This window comes from Carya illinoinensis, chromosome 7 (assembly GCF_018687715.1).
Source record: "Carya illinoinensis cultivar Pawnee chromosome 7, C.illinoinensisPawnee_v1, whole genome shotgun sequence".
NCBI lineage: Eukaryota > Viridiplantae > Streptophyta > Magnoliopsida > Fagales > Juglandaceae > Carya > Carya illinoinensis.
This window is the reverse complement of record NC_056758.1, coordinates 10,694,584-10,719,944: the sequence shown is the minus strand read 5'-3', so window position 1 is coordinate 10,719,944 and position 25,361 is coordinate 10,694,584. Positions and strand designations below refer to the sequence as shown.

The following is a 25,361-nucleotide window of genomic DNA, read 5'->3' as shown; positions in this document are numbered from 1 at the left end:
TCCTAAATGGTTTTTTGCAAATCCCAAAGTTGACCTTAAAATCCTAATTGAATTGGCTTCTAGCATTTTGTTTAATTGCTTGATTAAATTACTTCTACATGCTATTAATCCTTCAAATTTATGTTAGAACATTATTATCCAACCTTTTTAACCTTGGATATTTGATTAAACTAAGAGAAATTGGATTTGAACTTGATCGCAATCTGTGATAATCCGCTCCTTCTTCTTTCTTTAAGTATGAGTCTCATTTTATATGCTGAGTTTCGATCTACGTGCCATACTCGATAGCGTATTTTAAAAGATATCCAGTGGATTTTAAAATAAGATAGATATTTTAAAACTTACAAATATTTTAAATATTTTGGAAATAATTATATATGATATTTTCAGTATTATTAGATAAACTTGTTTTTAAAGTAATACAGTTATAATATTTTGATGAGCTCTAAAAATATTATAATTGTGGATAATTATTTAAATTAAATATTTTAAGTCATTTTAAAATATTAAGAGATTTAACTTTACGTTAAAAACTCTAAATTAATTTAAATAATTTTATTCTCTTTGAGTAATTAACGATACTTCATCATTTTAAATAATGATGAAGGAATATTATTTTATAAATTTTAGTTTATAAAATAATATTATATCTTAATTCCTTTCAATTTAAAATAAAACACTTACACGTTTTTAAATCAGTGTTTAAACTCATCGTTATATCGTTTTGAAAATCTCGAAACGAAAGACTTGGATTAAATACCCAAGCCCTCTCTTTTTCTCCTCACTTTTCTCTTTTCCCTCTCTCTCTCCTCTCTCTCTCTCTCTTCTAGCCAGATACACGTCCCTCTCTTCCTCACCGTGCAACTCCTTCCTCCTCCCAGACGCCGTGCCTCACCTCCACCACCAGTGTTTTCCTCTCTCACCAACGACCTGAAGCCCACAAGTGGTGAGTTACACCGACAGCTCTTTGTCTCCCTTTCTCCCTCCAATCGAATGGGTCTTAAAGCCTATTCCTTCTCCTAGCACCACCATACACGGCTGTGCACCACCAACGACTTCACCACATCATGGGCTTCCACCCTATGTTCTCCTTTTCCTCTACCTCTCACTTTCTCCGATGGGTCTCCACAACCACACACGTTCAATTGCACAATCGTGCACCTCCGTGCACGGCTGCCCACAGTGTCTCACCACCAACATCATGTTCCTCTCACCACCACAACCTTCCCCAACCATTTTCATGCCCAACCGAGCTACACACAGCCCTCACTCTTCCCCAATCTCTCACAACTCATCCTCCAGTTTGAGGCCCGATACGCAGCCTTGAGCCACCGCCTAGCCACCGCCTTGTCATCACAGCTCCACCACGCCTCCCTCTACCTCTCCCTAGCTTCCCACGAAGTTCCATAGCCTTCCTCCACCTCAAGCACCTTCACTTTCTCTAGGATGCATTGTTCACAGCGTGAAGTCGTTGTGCTTTGCCACCTTAGACCACCACAAGGCCACCTTGAGCCTTTCCAAGACCACACCTAGCTTTTCTCAAGCCCAAACCGCCACTTTATGTGGTGAACAGCCACCGTACGCAGTGTTAACCGCCATGTACAACTCCTCCAACGCCTTGGTCGTATTGGACAACGAGTGACGCACGGGTTATCCCGTCAATGGTATAACCCTCTATCTCTCGTTATTTATGTTTATATTAGTTGATTGGTTGGATGGTAGAATGTATAGTTAGTAATTGTAGAGTTCACTGTGTAGTTATGAAGTGTTGGGCTTGATTGTATAGTGTTGTAAATTGCGCTATGAAATATGGGCGTGAGGTGTATGCCGTAGTTGTGATGTGGCATACTATTGTGAAGGGAGTATGCGTGGAGTTGGGGTGTCAAATCATGTTAACGGGTCGTGTTTGTGTTGTGTCAAAACATGTATATTATATTATATAGGTCAACCCTAACCCGACCTATTAAGTTTATCGTGTCAAAATCTCAAATCCTAATACAACTGATTAACATAATGAGTCGTGTCGTGTCAACCTATTTTGACCCATTAGTAAATATTATGAAATAGGTTAATACAACACAATATGACCCATTTCAAACTGTTTATATAAATGAGTTGAATAGGCCTGAAATCAATTCGTTTGACTTGATTAAAGTTAGCAGAATTTTATATGAATATTAAAATCACAATATCTATAAAAAAAAATAAAACTAACTACAAGTCTAAAATTACAATCTAAATAATAAAAATATCGAAATTAAAATTCTAACAATTTTACTTTTAGGTATAAGGGTATAATTGTAACTTTAGCTTTCTTAACGTATCATAATGGGTCAAAATTGGTTGACCCGTTATCAATCCGTTAAGCAATCGTGTCTTAACGGGTTAACCTGTTTTGACCTGAACCCATTAAGACTAAACCCTAACCCGCTATTATCGTGTTGTGTTCGTGTTGAGTTAACTGGTCGTATAACATATTGCCACCACTAGCGTGGAGCGTACTCCATGTAGTGCAGCGACGTACTATGTGACGTGTACTGTAGTAACATGTGACGTAGAGTGAATAGAGTACATGTGTCATGTGCATTGTGTTGTATGGCGATGCGCCGTGTAATGTACGTCGTGATAATAAGTGATGTAGCAAAGGAAGTATGCATGGTGCGTACTCTATGTTGTGCAGAGATACACCATGAGGTGTGCATCGTAGTGATGTATGTTATAGTGTGGTTGGAGAAGAGTTCACGTGAGTGTACTCTATGCTATGTCGTGATACACCGGGCGGCGTGTCACGAAGGGCTAGATGACGTGGCTGAGAAGCATAAAGTGTGTGAGCAGTGTCGGGAACTATGTAATAGTGTCCCAAAATAGCTTAGACATGGCCTAAAGTTCGAGGTAACGGGTGTTGCCTTATGGTTGACTTATGGCTAAAAGTGTATGGAAGTGTTGAAAAAGTATCAGAGAGTGTAGCAGAAGCATGATGGGCGTCATGACGTGATTCAAGATTTGTCTCAAGTTACGTGAAGTGACAGAGTTGCATTTACGGATGCAGTCTTCTCATCAAGTGTCGGGATGAACTTGTACATGGTCAAGAAGTAGAAAGAGTCCTATCAACTGCGTCTGAGCAAGTTGGTATCAAAGTATGAAACTTGTTTGTACAAGCGGGCATTTATTAGACTATAAGTTGGTCTTAGGTGATAAAAGGGATAAGATACATATGCCTGTAGCGAGACACGTGTACCAGATAGGTTTACCATATATAATGGGTAATCTGTCCTTAGCATGGTTACATGGTTTTTTAGCCCCAGGGTTGGTTTGAAGTCATGTAGCCTGTCTGGATGGGAATGAGAATTGAGTATGTACTAGGATACGTGAAGATAGTAATGGGCAAGTTGTATAGGATTGGGATGAATGACTTAGTCAGTTTGAGTCATGCGTCGGAACGTAGAAATAGAAGAATGAGACAGAGGTCTTAGTGTCTTAACGCTAAGATGAATCACAGAGGTTCACTTTAAAGAATAAGACTCCAAAGGTTTTAGCATAGTAAATGGCACGTAAAAACTCAGGGATGGATAAAGAATGTTCCAAGTGAGGCATAGTTCTATTTTTAGTATAGTTGCTTATGCATTAGATACATGATGACGTAAGGTTATGTGTATGCATGTAGGTTCCCATCTGACACGCACACGAATGGACTGCATAGATTGAGTATAGCATGAAATCCAGGTAAGTGTTGCATTCATACACTTCTAAAGTATTTTTGTTAAAAGAACGAAGACGAAAATGGCAGCTTTTTCTCAAAAATACTTTACGAACTGACGCTTTTATCCACGAGACACATTTTATGAAAAAGAAAACAAAGTATAAGTTTTCAAGTATAACTATGTAACGGCCCTCCTTGGCAGCCCCTTTTCACGCACCAAAAGTACGTACGCGTATGCATATGGATAGATGCAATAAGTGCTACGTATTGTATGTATGTTCACAAAAGAAAAATGAAAAGAAGCTTTAAAAGATACAAGAACTCACGTTTTCAAACGAAAAGAAAGAAAATTGCTTTTAAAACGACTTTTATAAAAAGAAAGAAAACTATTTTTTTAAATGACTTTATGAATTGTAAGAACCGTAAAGAACTATAAGAAACGATTGTAAGAACTGTAAAGGACTAAAGGGCTGTAAAGGAAAGGAAATGACTGTAAAGGAATGAATGGACTGAATGGATGATGTATGAAAATATGTAACGGCCACATGAACTGAAAAGAAAAAAGTATCGAATGAATGGACTAGATAGATTGCAATATCGTGTAAGTAATACTGGTAGTGCATCCAATACTGCACCTTGATGGAAATGGATTCCCAACCCTTAAACATTGGCGGAATCTAGGTCCAAAAAACCGCTAACCCCAACACACAGGGCATAACAGTGTGTTACGGCCAATGAAAGTGATAAGAAAATAATGTATGCATATTAAGAAATAATGCATATATGTATGAAAAGACGTATGCATGAATGTAAGTAAGAAAGGATGAATGCATGAATGTATGTAAGAAAAGATATATGCATGAAAATACTCTTTAAGAAATAAAGGCAGCAAAGCGTGGGGAACGTTTTAAGAAAAGAAAGCACATTTTTAAAGAAAAACCCCACCTCGCAACATTTTTAAAATGAACTGCAAGTCCATGCATGATAAGTACGATATATATGTATGGAGTGATGAATGCATGACTGAAAACCTATGTTGTTATATTTTAACTGTATGAAGTAATGCTTACGAGTCATCGACTCATTTTAGTTTTTATGTGTGCCCTCCCAGGGACAAGATGACATCACAGGTCAGGATGGACATAGACCAAGGGAAAGAGCATAAAGGCCTAGGCAAGATATTTTGTACAAGAAACTTTAATTATAAAATTTAATGTTTTCCGCTGTAATCTTTTAATTAAGAAAATAAATTTTATTTATAATATGGAGTCTCTTGTATCCTGTGTGAAAGGAAAAGAAATTTTAAAAGGAACCGTAATTCCCATCGATTTTATTAAAATTATTTTGAAAAAGACTCACCACAAGGACTGGCGTTACACAACCCAAACCCTCTTAAAACCTCAAATTGAGACTCATTCGGTTTAGGCCCATTAAGGCCCACGAATTTGGTCGAATTAGCATTGCTTCTTGGCTAAGTTTGCACCCCCGCTTGGCTGACCAAATCTTTCAAAAAGGGGCATAGAAGGTTCTAGAATGGATAAGCTAAATGGGACACCTCACTATTTCAACTCAACACTCCACCATGAGAAAAAAATCTTGGGATATTCTCATCCATTTTTTTTATGGGTTGTCAAGAGCAACACTCAAGCTCACTCTCAGCCCTCTCTTCATCCCTCACTTATCCAAGAACTTGTCCAGTCTATTTCACAATCATCACACCTCTTTTTTCCACATTCCTTAGAAAGAAAACTAAAGACTCTCCCATATAGCTTTTCAGAGTTCTTTTGCAAGCTCATTTCGAATTTTTTTAAGTATTTTCTCACAACTTTTTCTTCATAAAAGTTGTTTCTTTTTTAGTATAGTTTATGGATATCTTATTTTTTCTATTTGAAGATCGTTTGATTAGTAAAATGCTATTTAAACGTAAGAGAGGTCATTCTGGGTGATAAACTGGAGGGTATGTTATATTTTGGAGTTTTTGACCAAGTTAATGGATAAGTCTTGGTCCAAAAGTTTTATAGAGTATTTTTAACATGTGTATATGATTATTGGTTGAGGATATGTTTCATGATTAAAGGTTTTGATGAAATATTTTCTTAGATCTAGAAACTAAGAAACTAAAAGACGAAAAACAGTTTCTATTTTAATAAAGTTTAAATCTTTTGTGATTTAAACATATTCCATTGGCTTTGATAATTTTATTGGAGGATTTTAAGCCTCTTATATACATTTTAGAATATTATTTTGAATATATTTGACGTTAGACTCAAAGATATAAATTTTTATGCAAGGAGATATTCACATAGGCAAAAGTATTGATGCTCTTGGTTAAATTTATGTTTTGGTTAATTTTTAATCATGTGATCTTGAAAGTTAAGTTTAGATCTATTTTAAGACACCTTTTTAAACCATGTGATATTTTAGTTTGAAGATCACATCTTTATAAGTCATTGATCAAAAGGTTGATCAAAACAAGTTAGGAACAAACATCTATTTTTGAAGTTAGAGAGAAACTAAAAAGTTCAAGTATGGTTTGAGTGATTTTGATAACTTTTGTTCATGATTTAAAACATGGTTTTTCTTAAAAATATTTTATGAATATTTTAGAAGTAAGAGTTGAATTTTTTGAAGTTCTTGGAGATGTTTTGAAATAGATCAAATCATTTGATTCAAGGGTTAGCATTTTTAGTTAAAAAGTTTAAATCATTTTTCTAAAATGTTTGGTGCTGATAATTAGCATATCTTTTAGTTGGTATTTTGAGTATGTTTTTAAATTTAGGAGAGGAAGATTTTTATTGCAAAAACTTGGTTTAATCATGAGTTTTAAAATTTGAAGAATTGTAACAAAAGCCAAGGAAGAAGCCCATGCAAGTTTCATCCTCTATAGAGTTTTTATGGTTGTGTTTAGTTTTAAATTTTTTTGATTTGATATTTGAGTTTAGGACAAAATTAGCATAAGGTATGTAAGTTTTTGTGATCTTTGGAGTTAGGATACAAAATCCTTAAGTTAGGGGGTCATTTTCCCACATGTAAATGGTAAAATTGTCATTTTTCTCTAAGTTAGTATTTTTACATATTTCCAATTGTTAACGATTAAGTTCTAACTTTTAGAAATAACTACTTTCAGTTTCTCGTGATCGCGCTTGAAATTGCTTAGAAAAAGTACAGACTGAGGTAAATTAGCTTTTGACTTACTACCAGTTTACTGTGTATGGGTGATAAGTAAAGAAACTACAGTGTATGTATGTATGTTATCATAAATGTCATGTCTTGCGAACTAATCATATATTTTTTTGTTATATTAAATTTATTCTGTCACGAGTTATTCATCTGTTACACAAGATATTCTATCACATATTACTATACATTGCAAATACATCACGTTAAGTATTTCATCTATTATATGTATGTCATGTCATGTTCATTGTTCCAAATATGTCATGTTAAGTATGTTGTCTGTTACATGTGATATCATGTTATGAAATATTGATGTTACATGTTTATGTCATGTTATGAAATTTTTCTATCTCAAGTTAGTCATGTATTTCAAGTTATTTTCAAGTCATGTTATATTATGTTAGTTTATTCATGCTGGAGTGTTTAAATATGTTTGAAATTCCTTAAGTTGACGAAATACTATCAATAGGTAACGAGTGGGAACCTAACTAGTTGGTCACTGGAGCACGCCATGCACTAACGCCAATGAGCCATATTTCATTTCAGCAATTCATACGGCCACAATAACTGTGAAGTTTGAAGTATGGGATCACAGCAATTATGGCGCATACACTATGAAAGACACAACAATTATGACACATAAAATACATAGGGCCACACTGACTGTGGAGTATATATTAACACACTCACAACTAGTCCAAATACCTGTGTTCTGATGCTGTAATCAGTAGGTATACATGGCTTTAGGGGGCCCATGTAGAACCCAAGAAGTTGAGTTTAAGCAATTAAAGAAATAAGATTCCAAATTCATGTTAAGTTTCAGATCAAGTTCATTTTAAGTCAAGTTTTAGATCAAGTTCATGTCAAGTCAACTCTAAGTTTAAGTCCAGTTCAGTTTAAGTCAAATTTAGTTCACATTTGAGTTTAAGTTATGTCAGTTATGTTATGTTGTATGTTAAGTTATGCTATGATTGCTTATGAATTCGATTATGCATTCATTTTTTTACTGTCATGCATGCATCATTAATCTGTATAAAAGTTTTTTGTTAACTTGCTAAAATTTGTAATCAAATCTCGCTATGGTAATCTCAACTACCATTTTCCCTGAATAATAGATCTTGTTACAAGACCCAAAGGAGAATCGAGATCTGACTAACTGGACATAATCGACTGAACAACGGTGCAACATCAATGTTAATATTGTAGTTAACTTAAATTACTACTTGTACTATAGAGTTGCATCTCCAATTAAACATTTGAGATATTTTCAGCTTGGTGCATAGTATTGTTAAAAAAAAAAAAGTATTCGCTGCAAATATTGCATAATGTTATATGCATATTAGGAATATTGTATCTTATATATTATGAACGAGGGCAGGTAATCTTGCATTGCATGTCTTGATGTTTTAAATATTCATTAAATTCCAAGCAGAATTTGGGAGTGTCACAACAAGAAACCTAAAATCACCATATCATTCATAGCCACTATGGACAAGAGATTGAAAGACATCACTTGGTACTATATCAGATAAGTTACTTGCTAATTGTGAAACCAAGAACTGTTTAGAAACTTTGGAAAAATGAACACTAAAATAATAAATAAGAAAATAAAAGAGTATTTTATATCATTGTCATCCTCCTCTGGCCACTTTGGACCACTTCCGTACTAGCTTGTTCTAGGTGGCAGATGACTCCTTTCATCCTTGTCATCCTCAGTATCTGAGGGAGATTGTGGCTCTTTATTATCAAGTGGCACTTGACCATCAACATAGTAAACACCATCGATGTTCCTACTGTGCTGACATCAATGTCATACAACTCATCCCCACTACTGAACACTGCTTCCCAAAATGGATCATTAAGTCTAAGGCGACATGCTTCTACTTCCTCCTCATTCTCACTCAAATCCTCCTCGATGTGATGATTATGCAAATAAAACTGGTGCACTGAAATTCAAGAATGAGATACAAGATACAAATTAACTACTTGTTGACACTAAATCGCAGTCACCATAGACAACACATCGTTGTTAGATGTAAGTAATTTAATACTATTGTGCATCTCAAGCCAGGCTGTCTATAGTAGACTAGGGCACCTGGATTGTAACTATACTTGATCGCAATCTTCTATATCTCAATCCATGACAACTGATCTTCATCATATGGTTCATGGTACACATCAATCCTAGCTCCAACATATTCCCCATTTTGCTGCCTATCAATTACCCCACCATGATGAACTTGAAATAGTAAATTTCTCGTAGCCATCCTACAAAATATTGTCAATTAAATTAGTCATGGACCATGGAGTCAATTAAAAGTAGTCAATTATTAGACCAAACATAAAGTAAACAAAAGTAAAACTATTGGACCAAACAAATAAATTTGTGCCTTTTCCTATACAAGGGACTACCTCTATCACAACCTAACAACAGAAAACACCTCCATGTTGTTGTGCTAGGACCACTAAAGCCACTAAGCAATACACTAGCGTCATATTAGGAAGTATACAAGATTGGACCCACCCACGTATAACATTGGACACAGACATCCTCAAAATCAAAACATTTGTCATGCCAAATTACTCATTTTCACACGAAGAACATACAAATTTGATGAAAACAGAGATGGACTCATTTCGAGATGGACTCACCTCTGTGACACCCACTGCACAAAGAAGACACAGTGTAACTTGATGAAGACAAATGAAAATGTTTGAAGCCACTGAGATTGGTGCTTTTATCACGAAACACCAATTAGTATAGCAATCGAGAGTCTAGTCTAGAGAAAGTCAATGGTTTTCGACTTAATGTTTTTGAATTTCTCCTTCAGTTTGGGGACAATGAAGTCAATGAAGTGAGAGGTGGTTTTGTCTTTGCAGTGAAGGAGATGCATATGAGCAGCATGTGGATGACGTTTCCGTTTAATTTAAAGTTCCTAGCAGATGGAAGAGGGGGGGATTGATAAGTTTTGAAAGTAAGCATGTCCACTTTGATGCAATTATTGGTTTTGGGGGCACATTGTGAATGGAGTGAAAGTTCAAGAGGGCAAAGTGTAATTAACCCATCTAAAAGGTATATATAAACATATATAAGATCTTATTCGAAACTTATACAGAAAAAAGTTTACATTTCCCTCCAAATCATGTCTTATGCTTAGGGCACTTAAACCTTCATGCGTCATTATTTCTTTCAAACTTTAATTGACACAATTTTTTATATTTTTGTCACAATCACCTTTCCCAAAAAATACAAATGATTTTTCATACAGATTAGCAAAATAAATTAGTATCTAGCTAATAACCATGCTACTAATTTGTCATATCTCATTACTTTAATAAAATAATAATGCCTCTAACGTAAACCAATATGTACAAAACTAAAAAATTCATATAGTTTAATATGTAATAATTAATTCAATCTTCTTAAGCATTGTACTTTTTTTACCCTTATTACTATTCTCAATAATAATTGATGTTAAACATAAAATGGATAAACCACGGTCTAGTAACTCTTAGTGTAAATTTGACATACTCATGTTCTCTATACTAGAGTCCATTCTATACATTAAACTTGTAATAATATTCATATACTTACTGCAAGAAAAGCATTTTGATCACATTTAATGTCTTGAGTTCAACAATTATAAAAAATAACAGAATTTAAATAATTATGAATGAACTAATAGTGTTATCAAGATCCTTCCTTTGGGAGTGAATCCCAACGCACTAAATATTTCATCCAGTTTTAAGTTTAAAATTTAAACCATGCATTATCAAAAATTTAAACAATTATGAATGAACTAATAGTATCATCGAGGTACCTCCTTTGGGAATAAACCCCAACAAACAAAATGTTCCCTCCAATTTTAAATTCTGTAGATGAACTAGTTGTATCATCATAGCTCTCCTTTGAGACTAAACTCTGACACACAAAGTGTTCCTTCCAATTTTAAATTCTATGGATGAACTAGCTGTATTATCATAATTCTCCTTTGGGAGTAAACTCTAACACATAAAGTGTTCCCTCTAACTTTATTTTGATAAATGAACTAATAGTGTCATCAAGATCCTTGAGTAGATCTTAATACACAAAGTGTTTTTACTAGTATTAAATTTTATTAATAAACTAACTGTATCATCAGAATTCTCCTTGTGAGTAAATCTGACATACAAATTGTTCCCTCCAATCTTTTTTTTTCTTTTTTATAGATAAACTAGTAATATCATCAAGACCCTTCTTTGGGAGTAGATATTGACACACAAGGTGTTCACTTTAACCTTAATTTGATGGATGAACTAGTAGTGTCATCAAGACCATCCTTTGGGAGTAGATCTTAACACATAAAATTATTTACTCCATCATATTCACCTTACTATGGAGTTTAATAATTTTTTACCAAAATTTAAGAAAATCTTATACCTTTGGGCAACCAAGTTTTTCTTTAATTATGATGTAAATCATTTGTCCATATTGGATACACAATTATATAATAGCAATAATTTAAATAAAAGCCAAAATAAATATCATATAAACAATACATGTATTTAACAGTAACAACATGCATATATTAAAAAATAAAATTTTAAGATTTTTTTAATAATTAAATAAATAATATTAAAAAAATAATAGAATATTATTATATATTCTGACCAGTCCGGTTCAATAACCCAGGCCGAAAACCCGGTTCAAAACATACAAAGATCGGGTCGGGCCTGAATAGGGATGGGTTATATCAAGCTGGCCACATCACTCTCGGGCTAGGCCAAAGCCCACTGCCTTAAGCTCTTTAACCTGTTAGAAGAAAGCCATATGGTTTTCTCTCTGGTTGGGCCAAAGCCCAAGGCCCGGTTCAAAGCCCAATCACTCAGTCACTTTACACATCAGAAGGAAGAAAACAAAACTTAGGCAAAATGGTTGCACTGGCCACAAGTGTTGTTCCTACGTACCGTCTCCAAAACCAAAGTTGCTGTCTTTCAATCCTTAACCATCTTTAAATATTAATAAAACGGCTCTTTGTCACACAGATCAGAAGGATTGTTTGGTTTCTCTTTCCTTTGTTGGGGGTGAGTTTTGATTTGGTGCACATCAAGAGTTACTATTTCGGTGCTCTCCGGTCGTACGCTAAACCGACGAGCTTGTATAGATGGCAATATTTTTTTTAATTTAATAATATATTTCATAAAAAAATAAAAATAAAAATAAAAAACACAATGCCAATATTAAGACATGATGTCTGGAAGTTGTAATCAGATTCAGCACATACATAGTTCTTCAATTTATCCATATCTCTAAGTTGCGGTTTGAATAATGAGACAAGATATGGTTTTAAATCAAAGTTAAAAGTTAAATAAAATATTATTTTTTAATATTATTATTATTTTAAAATTTAAAAAAGTTAAATTACTTATTATATTTAGTATAAGAATTTGAATATATTATAATGATAAGATGAAACACCTTCACTATCCAAACATCTCAAATCGAAAAGTTTACAGAAGACTTATCTATTCTAACTTCTAAATAATGTGTTGGATTCGGATTATATTGAGACAGAATAAGACATGAATGAGATGCTCGTAATCTAGCTTATTTAGTTGAAATTATCAAAACTCTCAACCACCTTATATTAATATTAATTTCACGTTGAGTTGAGGTGTCAAAAAAAATTGCCATATGCACATAAGTCGAGAAATAAAACAGAAAGTGGTTGAGCTAATAATGAGAGATATTTTGACTAAATGCTTTAATTGTATTACTATGTCAAAAATGTTTTATGTTTTAAGCATTGGATATATCTCAAGAAGACTACATTGAGATCTCTTTTTTTACTGTCCTTTAGCTTACTAGATTAAATGTGTTTTGAGTGATGTTTGGAAAGAAGACTATGAATCTCATCTCATCTGAGTACCTAAACATTAGCCTAAAACTGCATTTTTCTCTAACAATGAGTGATCCTGACATCCATGATTTAGGTAAGCCAATTTGATGTAGTACAGTTGAAAGTGGACCACATTCATCACATGTTTAGTGTGGAGGATGAGTCTCGTCCATTTTAGAGTGCAGACTAGACACATTCGAAGGATTACATAGTATCAAGAAGGAAGAAAATGAAGATAATTCGTTGAGATCAGGAAAAGACAAACACCTGTAATGTTTTAGCATTAAAACTAATTATCAATGGCTTTGCATTAAGAAGAAAAAACAAAAAAGACTACTCATATTGAACTACAAGTACAGAACTTCCCATGTTGTGTTATTCTTTCAGATTTTACAACATCTTCCACCCACACCATTTTCAACCATTTTAGAGCAGTCAGCAATTCAAGATCATTTTGCTTTTGTTAAATGACCTTGCAGCCTGGTTAAATTTGGCCCTCTTCTCTCGTGAAGAATGTTTGAAGATGGAGAAACCCTATATCTTGAATCCCTTATCAAACAAAAATATTCTTGTAATGTAAACAATTTACATCCATGCTTGTAGGAAAATAGAATATTTGACAGATAGGGAAACAAGAATAGGTAGTATTTCTTTTTTTCTTTTTTCTTTTTTTTCAATTTGAAATCATTAAGAGAATTTTACTTTTTCCATTAACAATGATAGCAATTGACATATTGAATAACAAATTTCATTAAGAAAAAAAATCCCTAATTTCTGTAACAGCCTGAGAATCGAACAAGCTAACTAACAAGTTATGATCGTGGTGTCCTCTCCAAGTGAGAAGATAGAGAACACGCACTTGTGCATCAACAAATATTCACAACATTTCAACCTTCTCGCGGTGGCATTCAGCATCTTGACAGCATGACAGACGGAAGGAGGCACAGAGAGCACAAATCATGATAATCTCAATTTAACATAAACAATAACCTTGTTTGATTACACAATTCAGATGAGATATTTTGTTGAAAATTGAATAAAATATTATTATAATATAATTTTTTAGTATTAATTTTATTTTGAGATTTGAAAAAGTTAAACTGTTTATTAAATTTTGTGTATGAATTTACGAAAGTTGTAATGATTATATGAGGTGATTACGTAGTTAGGGTGTCAGGAAGGGTACTAGAATGAGATCCAAGTACTCGTCCACCTACATCAGGGAAATTCTCAAATCCAGGCAGGGGGCCAACCGTCCCATCAGCATCTACAATTATAGGATACTGGAGAAGGTGGCCCTTCAATGGTGTGAATTCTGCAGTTGAAAATCTGCTCCAGTTATCTCCAGCAATCTCATTCACTATCTTCACACATTTCAAACTCTCTGGCTCCTCGAAGCATGTATCCTTCACGGCAAGATGCTCAGACCATAGTGACATTCTGTATCCATAGACCTGCATGTGTGCATAGTCTTAAAACATATTCTGAATACAGGGGCAGTGGAGTTCTTATTATTTGTTAGAGAACCTAAGCAACAAACCTAATGTGAAAACACAGGTCAAATCTTAGAAAAGATTAAGCACCATCATCACTCTTCCTCACTCTCACCAGCCCCACCAAATTGGATGCCAGCCACCCAAAGGAAGAAGAAACACATCTAACGTGAAACACATAATTTAACTGTCCCATTGTTTCCAGTAACACCCTCCCCTCCAAGCCCCAAGAAAGAAGCTGAAACGAAAACTTTGGAATAAATTATTAAATATCAAGCAAGACAAACTTTACAGACCTGACCTCGTGGCTGCTTCTTCCTTCCAGCCCAAGTGTGATGGGGTTGATATGCGGCCACAGCTAACTCTGTGTCCTTTGTACCAGCCATGGATCTCTGGTTAATATTGGCAGATCCCACCATTACGTATTCATCATCAACAATCATTCCCTTGGCATGTACATAAATCATAAACCGCTTGGACTTTTGTGCATCCGAGACCTGAGATATAAACGATTTTTTACATCGTATCATGGACAAATAAAAACGATTTTCTTGCAAGATATAAAACAAAACTATATTTCAATGACAAGTTAATAACACAACACATCAGGATGCATAAAATTTAAAATTCTGTGAACCCCCATTGTATCATAGAGAGAATAAATAAAAAAAATTTAAATAAAACACATGAGGAAAAACAGCAAAATGGAAAATCACATGACAAACAATTTTGAATAGAATTTTTTATTACAAGCAATTTGCAATATATGGCAAGATAAAGTGTCGTCCTGTTTAATAAAGAAAAGGTCACAATTCCTACAACTAAGAGAAGTCAAAATTATAGACCAAAAGGAATCAAGATCATTCCATTGTCAAAATACTACCAAAAATAACAAATAATTCTGAGATTATTTTAGTCTTCTAGTAATAAAATAGAGCAAGCCCCATTAAAATACTAGCAGAGACAAGTTAAAAGGGCGAAGGTTCTTCAAGAAAGAATCAAAATAACTGCAACACCCTACACAACCAGGCAAGATTGGCTCAAGAATTTGTAGGGCTGGAGGCCTGGACAACCAAAAAACCCAAAGACGTCCATTATTTCCTGTGCTTTTTAGACAAAAGAATTCCATAATTGATACATGTAAATAAAAAAACAAGCAAGGGAAGCTATTTGATAACTATTCCTTAGGATAACAGATTGAACATGTATGCTGGCATCATTCAGTTGAGAATAGAATTTCATATTCTGTTTCAGGCCTTAATTTAAACAGACATTGATGTTTCACAGGCACTGCTAGTATCCTTACAACTTCTTTTTTTTTTTTTTTTTATGACAAGGAATCCTGGAGACTGCAAATGCAACATGTCTTTTTACCCAATTGAACCCTGGATCTGTGCAGTGCGTCCCCATCATAAAAATCAGGGAAATCATCAGCTTTTCACAGATGAGAACGGCCCCTAAAAATTGTTTGCACCCAAGGGTTTGAACCATAGACTTGAGCCAATCACAAGGAGTTACACCTTACTAACATAATGACAGCACAGTCTTCAATGATACAAGATTATCTCATAGATGAAATTATTAAAATTCATCTTACTGCTGGGTTGATTTGAGCAAAAATGCTGAAGTCTTTAAATTTTAGGGGCACTATATTTGAGTGCATAATTACTGTGAATTGTATCTGAAGGCAGTGGATGTCAGAAATGAAATAATTTCTTAGCATTAGAAATTACAAACCAACTACTTCCAATAATCATGACAATTTAGAGCAACAGAAAAATAGAATTCCTATGGACTATTACCTCAACACCATTACCACTCGACCTTTCCTCGGGAATGTGTTCCCGATTACCAAGGCAATAGAAATTGAGAAAATCTCGAGGATGTGAGTCCACGTGCCCCGTGGCCTTCAGTTCCATTGCAACGACATTGTACATCATTTGCATTGTTTGGCTCTGCAAGAACAAGTGTGCAAAAGCTAGAACGTAAATTGCATTGCTTCTCTTGTTATTATCTATATATTAAATGCTTTTTGTACTTTCCATGTAACATCTTCATATCAAAAACTAAAACCAAGAAGAAAAATAAAGGATAACATGCACCCTATCCAGATGAGTCTAATAAAACTTGGGGAATTGAAATCAGACACAACCAGGTTGTCAAGAATACAGCCTATTGATTGGCGGCAATGTAAGAGAAGACTTCTTAAGGGCTAGAGAAACAGGTGGACAGTGCAAAAGAAAAAAATATCTAGTTTTTTTTTTTTTTTTTTTTTTTTGATTGTAAGAATGTACCAACTATCTGTAGATATCTAGTCTGTCTCAAAACATGTAGCAATATTTCCAGTGTGTACAGTTCAGAAATTAGATTAAAAAAAGTTACCTGCCAATAGAGAATTTCTTGCACGGCTGAAGATTTTGGATCACCCTCAGGCCACATTGGTATGACAATATACACTGCGAATCTCTCATTTGCTCTAATTTTACTTGCAATCTTTAATGCCAACTCCATTGGGATAAGATTATCAGCTCCTGTCACACAACCAAAGTCAAAAACTTGAGAAAATATTCTATTCAACAAATAAGGAAGATATTTGGTGTTCAGGACATGATTTTTATCCAAATAATCTTAAGGAAGAATTGAGAGAACGAGCAAGCATGTCCTTGCATTGGCGAAAATTAAGTGCAAATGTAGGAATGACTAGTATCGAACCTCGACAATCTTAATCAATTTTTGTGGATGAATTAGCATGTGGCAGCATTTAATACAGATAGATAATGTGTAACTAGTCCACTAAGAAAACAGATAGAAAACGTAAATATAGAAAAACTACTTCTCAACATACACTGCTTGGATTTTGAGATCTCAAGAGCATTAGTCTTATAGTAAATACTCACTAAAAAAGAATTTTGCTCCTAGGATGGAAACAAGACTGTATAGACAACTAGGTAAAACACCAAGGAGTAACAGAAGTTTTTAATCCTGACCTGCATTTTCATATGATGGCCATGCATATGATGATCCAATGAAATACTGATTTTCAATATATATGAAATGTTTAGCAGATCTGATCGCCTGGATGTATCCTGTTTGAATGCTTTTATCTATAACCAAATTTTTGGAGCAAATAAGGTTCTGCAATAGAAGAAGGTTAATCTGAAATTAGGGAAGTATAGAATAACTTACAACCAATATAATGGAAGAATAGGTCTCAGTCACAAAAAAGAGGTGATGAAAATCGTACCAGTACAAATTGTATTTTCGAAATAAAGCAAACAAGGTACAAAAATATAAAAAGAAAAGGAATCAAAGGGGAAGACAAAAGAAGAAGAAGATCATACACCATCCCATGCCTTGACAGCATCAATGGTTTTGGGAAGTCCTTTCACTGATCCTGAATCAATGGACCGAAGAATCTGCAAAGTCAAAATAAATGCACTGATATTGAATGTAATAATTGGATCAAAAAAGGAATTCCCCCCCCCCCCCCCCCCCCCCCCCCCCAGGGGCAAAAAAAAAGGGAACCTTTACTCAAAGAAACTTGCAAATCAAACCTGAACATGCCAACGTTCAGGATCATGTTCACTGAAAACCCACAAGCTAGGATCATCTTTTGGAATAGATGTAGGACCATTCTGTTTTTTTTTATAAGTCGATGTAGTACCATTCTTTAAAGCAGATACATCAGGACTTTGTATCCAAGAGATGCGTTCAATTTTTATTAAGGCGTCATCCTTCCATTGGGTGGCAACCTTTTTCAGTAGTCCAAACTCTTTCCATCTTGTTGCTTTCCTCCAACGCTGCTCAAAGTTTATAAGAACATCATATGCAGCAGGCCCTTCAACTCTGCTGTGCAGGTCATGCCATGGTTGCCTAGGAGCCTTAGTTCCAGGCTACTCGTAGAAAACATGGGGGGAAAGCACAAGGACATAAAAAAGAAACAATTGTTACCGGATTAGTGCTAGTTGAGCAAGTGATCCATATAAAATACACAAGTAGACTGTAGAATGCAGCCTAAGAAATCATTAAATCAAGGAAAATTCGATTTCACACTTGATAAACTTTAAAGAATATGATAAGAAACAAAATTCTCAATTGCATACTGGTGTGTAGTACAAAGATAGTTGACAACAGATAATAAAGAAATAGCAGCACTGGAGCTAGGACGGACCTGAGTTAAAAATTAATCTATATAAACTTTATTCACCTAAAACTTGTACCCACAGAATCACAGCTACAATATATATTGTTGAAATGTCACAGTGCCGTCAATTGGAAGAACAAAATGACTAACTTTTAAGTGCACTAGAGAAAATTGATAAATAGATTTTATGTATTTTGTTATCATTCCTCCCCTAGTGTCCTCTCTTCAAAACACCCCATGTTGAGCCACTTCGCGCTTTTAATCAAATTGACTTGCTAATAGAAAAGCAAGGTACAAAGACTAATAGATGCTACAAAACCTTGATTACATTCAAATGATATCGTGATGCAAATACAGTAGTTAGAACGTTCTATAAATAGACTGTTTTGCTAGAAACTTACAGCAAATGTAGGATTGTGGAAGTCATCATGAAATATAGTGTCAAGATCACGAAATAGTCTGTGCTCAGGTGTATCATAGCGACCATCACAAAGATCAATCCCTCCCAAAAATGCAGTTATCTTACGATTAGTACCGAGTGCTTGTGCGTCAACAAGGACACATTTCTGATGGTGTGTAAAAAGGGTTCCGACAACCTGTATATAACCATCACATAAGCAACTTCAACAAGTTATTCAGATTAAAAAAAGGCAAATGGCATTATAAAGATCAAAGGTACCCAAATATAGAGTATTAATGAATTTTTATTAGAAAAAATGAGATACCTCGAATACACAATTATAAAAAAAATGTTCACCTATAGAACGGAAAATGCTACATACTATACTTGCAGCTGAATCTAATCTCGCCATGCTGACATCATATTGCCCACCAACCATTGAGTTTTTTCCCTTTTCTTAAAAAAGAAAGTTATGATGCGATGGCTGATGAGCAGTGCCGCACAAGCACAATGGAATAGGAGTAGCGCCACATAAGCAGAATGGAATAGGAGTAGGGTGAATGTGTACTATATATAGATTAACTTCCTCAAGAATACATTCTATACGAAGTTATTACATAAACAAGGATTCAAGAACTTCTACGAAAAATAAAATCAGGAATAAGCCAGACAACGAGACTAGTAATACATGTTCAAAATGGACAAATACCACAACAAATTAAATAATTTAAAAAAAGACAAAGTCACAATAAAAGAGAGGACAAAAAAATAGACAATCTCCGAAAAATAACGGGAAAGTTTTTTTTTTTTTTTTTTTTTTGATAAGTAAGAAAAAATAACGGGAAAGTTTTACTAGATAATGATATAAAACTCGCCTGCTGCTTGATAATGCCCATCTTACTGCTGGCGTAGCGAGGTGACAGCACACACGTGACCGATGAATTCTTGAAGAACTTCTTGGTCTCTTCATCATGCGTCGTCATCACTCCTGGCTACAATCAATGCCAATTCCACATTACAACTCAAGAATCGCCTAGATTTCTCAATGCAAAAAGATTGACGGTAACATCAATGCCCCTCGTGATCATCTTTAGGATTGATGGTTCAACCGCTCAATACAAATACGCAAATTGTACTAATATCAGCAAATACAGAAACCCATTAACCCATTACCATGAATTGGACAATTTATGGAGCACTTCACTTGTCTGCTCATCCAGAGATGATAAAAGAACAATATATATCTGAACCAATAACACTAAGAACTAAGGTTTTCAAAACACTGCCTGAAAAATTATCCAAAAAATGGAGAGGATGGGATCGTATCAGAGTCAAATTACGAAATGCACGACATCATACGCACCGTTCGGATGACGAGCTTGTCGCGGGAGGTCTTATCGTCCCAAACCAACAACAAAACCCGCACGCCCTCTTCGGACTTGTACTTGAGCAGTTCACCGAGTGTTAAATCCCCACCGCGCGGCAACGGGCGGGTCGGTTCCCGAATCAGCTTCACCTTGTGGTAAATGGACCAGCCAACGATGTAAATCAAATGGTGAGCCTCCGTGATAGCATGGCAAATATCCTCCCAGCATGTCTCTTGCTTGAAAGGCTTCCCTTGCTCCAATTCTATCTTCGGCAACAAGTTTTCCGGCATGTGCGCGTCTTGGTACAATGTCACGTGGCATCCTTTCCTCAACGGGAAGTATGTGTGCCTCACGCCCTTGTGTTCGGGATCGCCCGCGATGCCATGTTGGTACAACGGGTTTTTCTCGGACGGGGTGAACTTCAACTCGAGTTTGAGAGCAGTTTCCGGCTTCGGCGGCTCCCCGGAGGCACCCCTTATTGGGAACCAGCCGGAGATGAGCTCGCCGGACTGGATCTTCAGAGCCGGGATCTTGACGGTGCCGATGATTTCCGCACCGAAGATATCGTCATCCTTGACCTGGAATTCCAGGTTGACTACTTGGTGCGCCAGTGGAATGTAGAAACGCTCGTTCCACTGGGGGTCCTGGGCGTTCTTGAGGACACGCGTGCGGGCCAAGGTGACTTGTGGAACCGTCACCTTGACGTAAGGGTCGCTGGCAATGATCTTGCGGTGGCGGTGGATCTTGTCGCCGTCACCACCACTGCCATCGGGATTTATGGCGGTCTCTTCAGGGATTTTAATAGTGTCACAGACGGTTAAGCAGCGGCGGAGATTCTGTACCACGACGTCCATGTTCGGCAAGCTCCGGGCCTCCATGATTGTCAGGTCGAGGTCACCGTGGAGCCACGTCATCAACTCCTGGTCTGAACGGCGCTCCGCCATGGAAATGCAGAGGTTAGAACAACGACGGCGATCACGGTACCATCTGCCGTACTTTATCCAACTGTTAAAGCATGAGAAACAGAGGGAAAGCTAAGCTAAGCCAAGCCAGGCAGAGTAGAGAGAAATTAAAGTGAAGGGGAAAGAATTCCAAGGAAGTAATAGTGTAATACAAAGTACACTGACAAAGGAAAAAGGATCTGATCTCTTGCTTGCTGGAGAGAGTTCCGGTCTCGTGGGGATGCGGGGATCAGTTACAAAATTCAAATATCCTTAATTAAAAAAAAGTAGTAAAATTGGACGGTTTTAAAGCTGAAGAAGATTCGGAATGGATGTTGTTTGTGTGGGGTAGAGAGGGGAGATTTAAGAAGTGAAAAGTGCGTGAAAACTCAAAGCAAACTTGAAAGGATCCCATGACCTTTCCATTCCACTCTGGTTTGTACCCGTTGGTGAACGGGGGAATGGGTGGTAGCTTGGATAATAATGATGCAGAAGCCCATAGCTTAGGTGTTGTTCTAACCGTCTTCAAAACCAAAGTTGCTGTCTTTCAATCCTTAACCTTATTTAAATAAATATAAATAAAACGGCTCTTTGTCACATCAATCAGAGGATCGTATGGTTTCTCTTTCCTTTTTGGGTTGTGAGTTTTGATTTGGTGTACGTTAAGAATTACCATTTCGGTACTCTCCAGTCCTGCCGAGACTTTAAAATAAAATATATTAAATAATTTAAATTTTAAAATAAAAATAATATTAAATTTTTATATTTTAATAATATTTTTTCAATTTTTTAATCTTCTTCTCATATCATATTATTTTATCTTAACTTAATATTTAAATATCTCCTAAATAATGTGTTAGGTTCAAAATATACCTCGTCAATAAAAATGTATGAGATACTTATAATCTTGCTTATTTAATATCTTTGAATAAATTCAATTTTTATTTTTAAATATACATCAAACAAATTGCTAATGATTAAAGGTGTAACTAATCTGGTCAGTTGGATTTTGAAAAAAATTTATAATCGAATCGTTACCTCTTGTTACACAACCATTATTGTCCTAATTTGGTATGGAAAAATATAATTGTAAGCATAATTGTGCACTAATCTGTATATCAATATGATGTGATTGGTCAAAAAGTAGATTTTATTGAAAACAGTATTGATTTAAATTTTAAGTATGAATAAATCAGTATTATTATACAGATTAGTGCACGACTGTGCTTGTATGTAACAAAACTCATTTGGTACTTCCGGTTTTACTAGTTTGAGATATGATTTTTTGATTTTAATTAAATATAAATTTATCATAAAAAATCTGTTTATAAATTTAAAAAAAAAAACTACTTTAAAAAAATCTATTTTATTAAAAATATGTTACTATTTATAAAAATCTTATTTATAAAAAAAATCTCTATGAAAGAATTTTACTATAAAAAATCTGCTTCATAAAAAAAATTTACTATGTAAAAGAAATTTTGCTATAAAAAAATTTTTACAAAACAAAATTATATAATATATTATTATAATTTATAATAAACACAACAATAATGGGTTGATAAGGAAAATATATATTAATAAATGACTTTTATCGTAGCACATGATAAGAGGTTTATCTCAAAGAGTCAAAATTTTCCTGTAGAAGATGCTTCAGTGTGTATCAAGATGGAGTAAAAATTTGATCTATACAGATTATGACATGCCTTAGTGGCATGTATAGAGTATTTAAAAATAACTGAGATTTTTTATATAACAAAGAGAAGATAAAAAATTAGAGGCATTGCACAATTGCTTAGATTCCCAACTAGAAAAACTGCGATAATGTAAAACAAAAATTTATTTATATTATTATATATAATATTAATTTATATTATTATATATAAAATTATATATAATATAAAAAATATTATATTTAATATTTAAAAAATTAATTTAAATATATAGTATAGGTCGAGTCTTAAAAATTATGGAATCGAAACCAGACTAGTTTTGACCCAGTTTTTTAGTTTTCTAGTTAAAATTTACACCCCTACTAATTATCTTGAAATATCAGCTTACATAAGAAAAAATTGATACTCAATTTTTTGTGAATGTAATACGTCACGTGATAAGCAGTGTCTTACACATCAAATTTTTAAATATCCTAATTAATTGGCTAGATGAAAACGGATAATTAATTTTAAGCAACAAAGATCCATTAAATTCTATCTAAAAATCCAAATACTACAATTAACCTTATAAAGCAAATAAGTTGAAGGGTGGTGGATAGTTTATTGTTTTGGTGTTACAATCACAAAGAAATTCTATAAAAATAAACCCATAAAAATTCATATGATACCTTATATTTATGGGTTAATTACATTTTGTCTCCTCGAACTTTCAGTCAATTCACAATGTGCATCCAAAACTAATAATTGCATCAAAACGAGCCTGCTTAATTTCAAAACTTCCCAATCCCCCCATTTCGTATACCATCAGCGTTAAATCGGATAGAAATTGAGCACGTATTGCTCACGTGCAGCTTCTTCCCCTACAAATACAAAAATACCTCTAAGAAAAAATTTCACTTTGCCCTCTCGAACTTTCACGCGATTCTTAATTTGGCCCAAATGTCGCATTAAATTAGATTTTTATAATAAATTAAATTAAAATTTTATAATAAATTTGAATTTATAAATCTGGAATAAAAGACTAGTAAAAAAATAAATCTTTGAACTTAGTAAAATACTAGGATATAATTTTCTGATTTTTTTTAATAGATCTGAATAACTCTATATAAATTACACTAAATATATATTTAACTAAATATGTAATATTAATAAAAATAAAGCTTTATTCCTCTACCTCATGAAGTTCTTCATCAATATGCAACTGGCAATCTGTTTAGCCATAGGGATCCTACTGCTTTGACCCTCTACAGAGTTTTGTGAATATTTTGGTGAACAAAGTTTTGTGAATATTTTGTTGGTTTGTTCACCCCCCCCCCCCCCCTTCTCCTTTTCTCTCTTATCACCAATTCCCATTAAGTTAAAAGTAGTAGCTCTCAACCATTGACCATATTGAGAAGGACTTGAATCCTTGTTCATCAGTCTATTTTTTTTTTCCACTAAGCATCCTTTATGAACATGATTTATAGCTCCACACTGAAAGCAAAATAAAGGAAGCCTCTCATACTTGAAATCAACCCAGGTTTGCTTACCATCCACTCGAATCAGCTTTCTTCTTGGAAAAGGTTGGGTTATGTTCATGTTTATACTAATACGAAAATATTTTCATCCTAATCCCTCCTCATCTACATCCACATCAAGAATTTCCCCTAGTGATTCTCCAATTCCCCCCCCCCCCCCCTCTCTTCTACTATCATAGTTGCATAAGGTAGTCCATATGATTATATCCAAAATGGAAAATGGTTCATGTGTAAACATATCTTAAACATAGTGAGGAGAGACTTCGATCACCGAATAAATGGAGATATCAAAAAAAAAAAAAAAATCAAACAATTTTCTCTTTTCTGTTGGAGTGAGATTTTTGGGTTTCTCAACACGGTGTCTGAAGTCTAGAAGGCTCAAGTATTTTAAATGAAAATAAATAAAGGGAAATAGATATCGGGTCAGAAAGCGTGTATATTGTCGGGGAGAGAGAAGGTACAGAGGGATGGGTTTCAACGGTTTCACCAGAGTGGGATGAGTCTCGGGAGAGAGGGAACAGGAATGGGTTTCAAGATTGAAATACGATGCAAAGAATAGGGATTTCAGCGCCAAAGTCTCCTCGGGAAGGCCTCTGTCATGGTGGGTAGGGATGGATATCGTGATGGGGAGGGCCTCCATCGATGGCTGTGTTAGGGGGTTGCTTGGGGTAGAGATGGCGTTGAACAGGGGAAATGTATGAATGAGCAAATTAGTTCAATGGTTTAGTGAACCGATCGACACCTCATGTGTGCAATGGATGCAGCCAAATAGTGGTTGCTGCCATGCTTTTTTCTTCATATATAGATATACAAATGGAAAGCCTTAGATTAAGGCAAAGGATCCTCAGCAAGATCCTCAACACACCCCCCCTCCCGGGAAAGCTGAGTGTCAGATTTGAACAGACATAGAGCTTGGATTGGAAGAATTCAAAAAGAGGTCTTGACACTCTTTTGGTGAAAATGTCGGTAACTTGCAAATGAGAAGGCACATACTGAGTGCGAAGCTGCCAGTGAGAACAAGTTCACGAAAGACGTGGTAGTCAAGCTCAACATGCTTTGCCTGCTTGTGA

The 25,361-nt window shown here is 34.9% G+C and overlaps 1 protein-coding gene across 2 annotated transcripts; it reads right to left on the bottom strand.

Moving 5' to 3' along the window:
* Positions 1–13,702: 13,702 nt before the first annotated feature.
* On the bottom strand, positions 13,703–21,647 carry LOC122316545 (phospholipase D delta-like). 2 transcript variants are annotated; one of them, XM_043133155.1, is made up of 11 exons: positions 21,288–21,647; positions 20,157–21,165; positions 19,669–19,785; positions 18,795–18,989; positions 17,804–18,142; positions 17,591–17,665; positions 17,237–17,384; positions 16,632–16,780; positions 16,052–16,204; positions 14,546–14,746; positions 13,703–14,210 (listed from the first exon to the last, which is right to left on the bottom strand). In XM_043133155.1, the coding sequence occupies exons 2-11, from the start codon at positions 21,102–21,104 to the stop codon at positions 13,914–13,916; spliced, it is 2,622 nt and encodes an 873-aa protein (XP_042989089.1). In that variant the 5' UTR covers positions 21,105–21,165; positions 21,288–21,647; the 3' UTR covers positions 13,703–13,913. The 2 variants fall into 2 exon arrangements, with proteins under 2 accessions (XP_042989089.1, XP_042989090.1); XM_043133156.1 differs by lacking the exon at positions 21,288–21,647 and having other exon boundaries at positions 14,034–14,210; positions 14,551–14,746; positions 20,157–21,281.
* Positions 21,648–25,361: the final 3,714 nt, after the last annotated feature.

Bases quoted from the DNA above. Each gene is read 5' to 3' on its own strand.
- LOC122316545 (XM_043133155.1), bottom strand. From the start codon at position 21,104: ATGGCGGAGCGCCGTTCAGACCAGGAGTTGATGACGTGGCTCCACGGT. The intron at 18,143-18,794 runs GTAAGTTTCTAG...TTCTACGAGTAG, and splicing joins TCCACAATCCTACATTTGCT to CCTGGAACTAAGGCTCCTAG. The intron at 16,781-17,236 runs GTCAGGATTAAA...GTTGTGTGACAG, and splicing joins GCCATCATATGAAAATGCAG to GAGCTGATAATCTTATCCCA.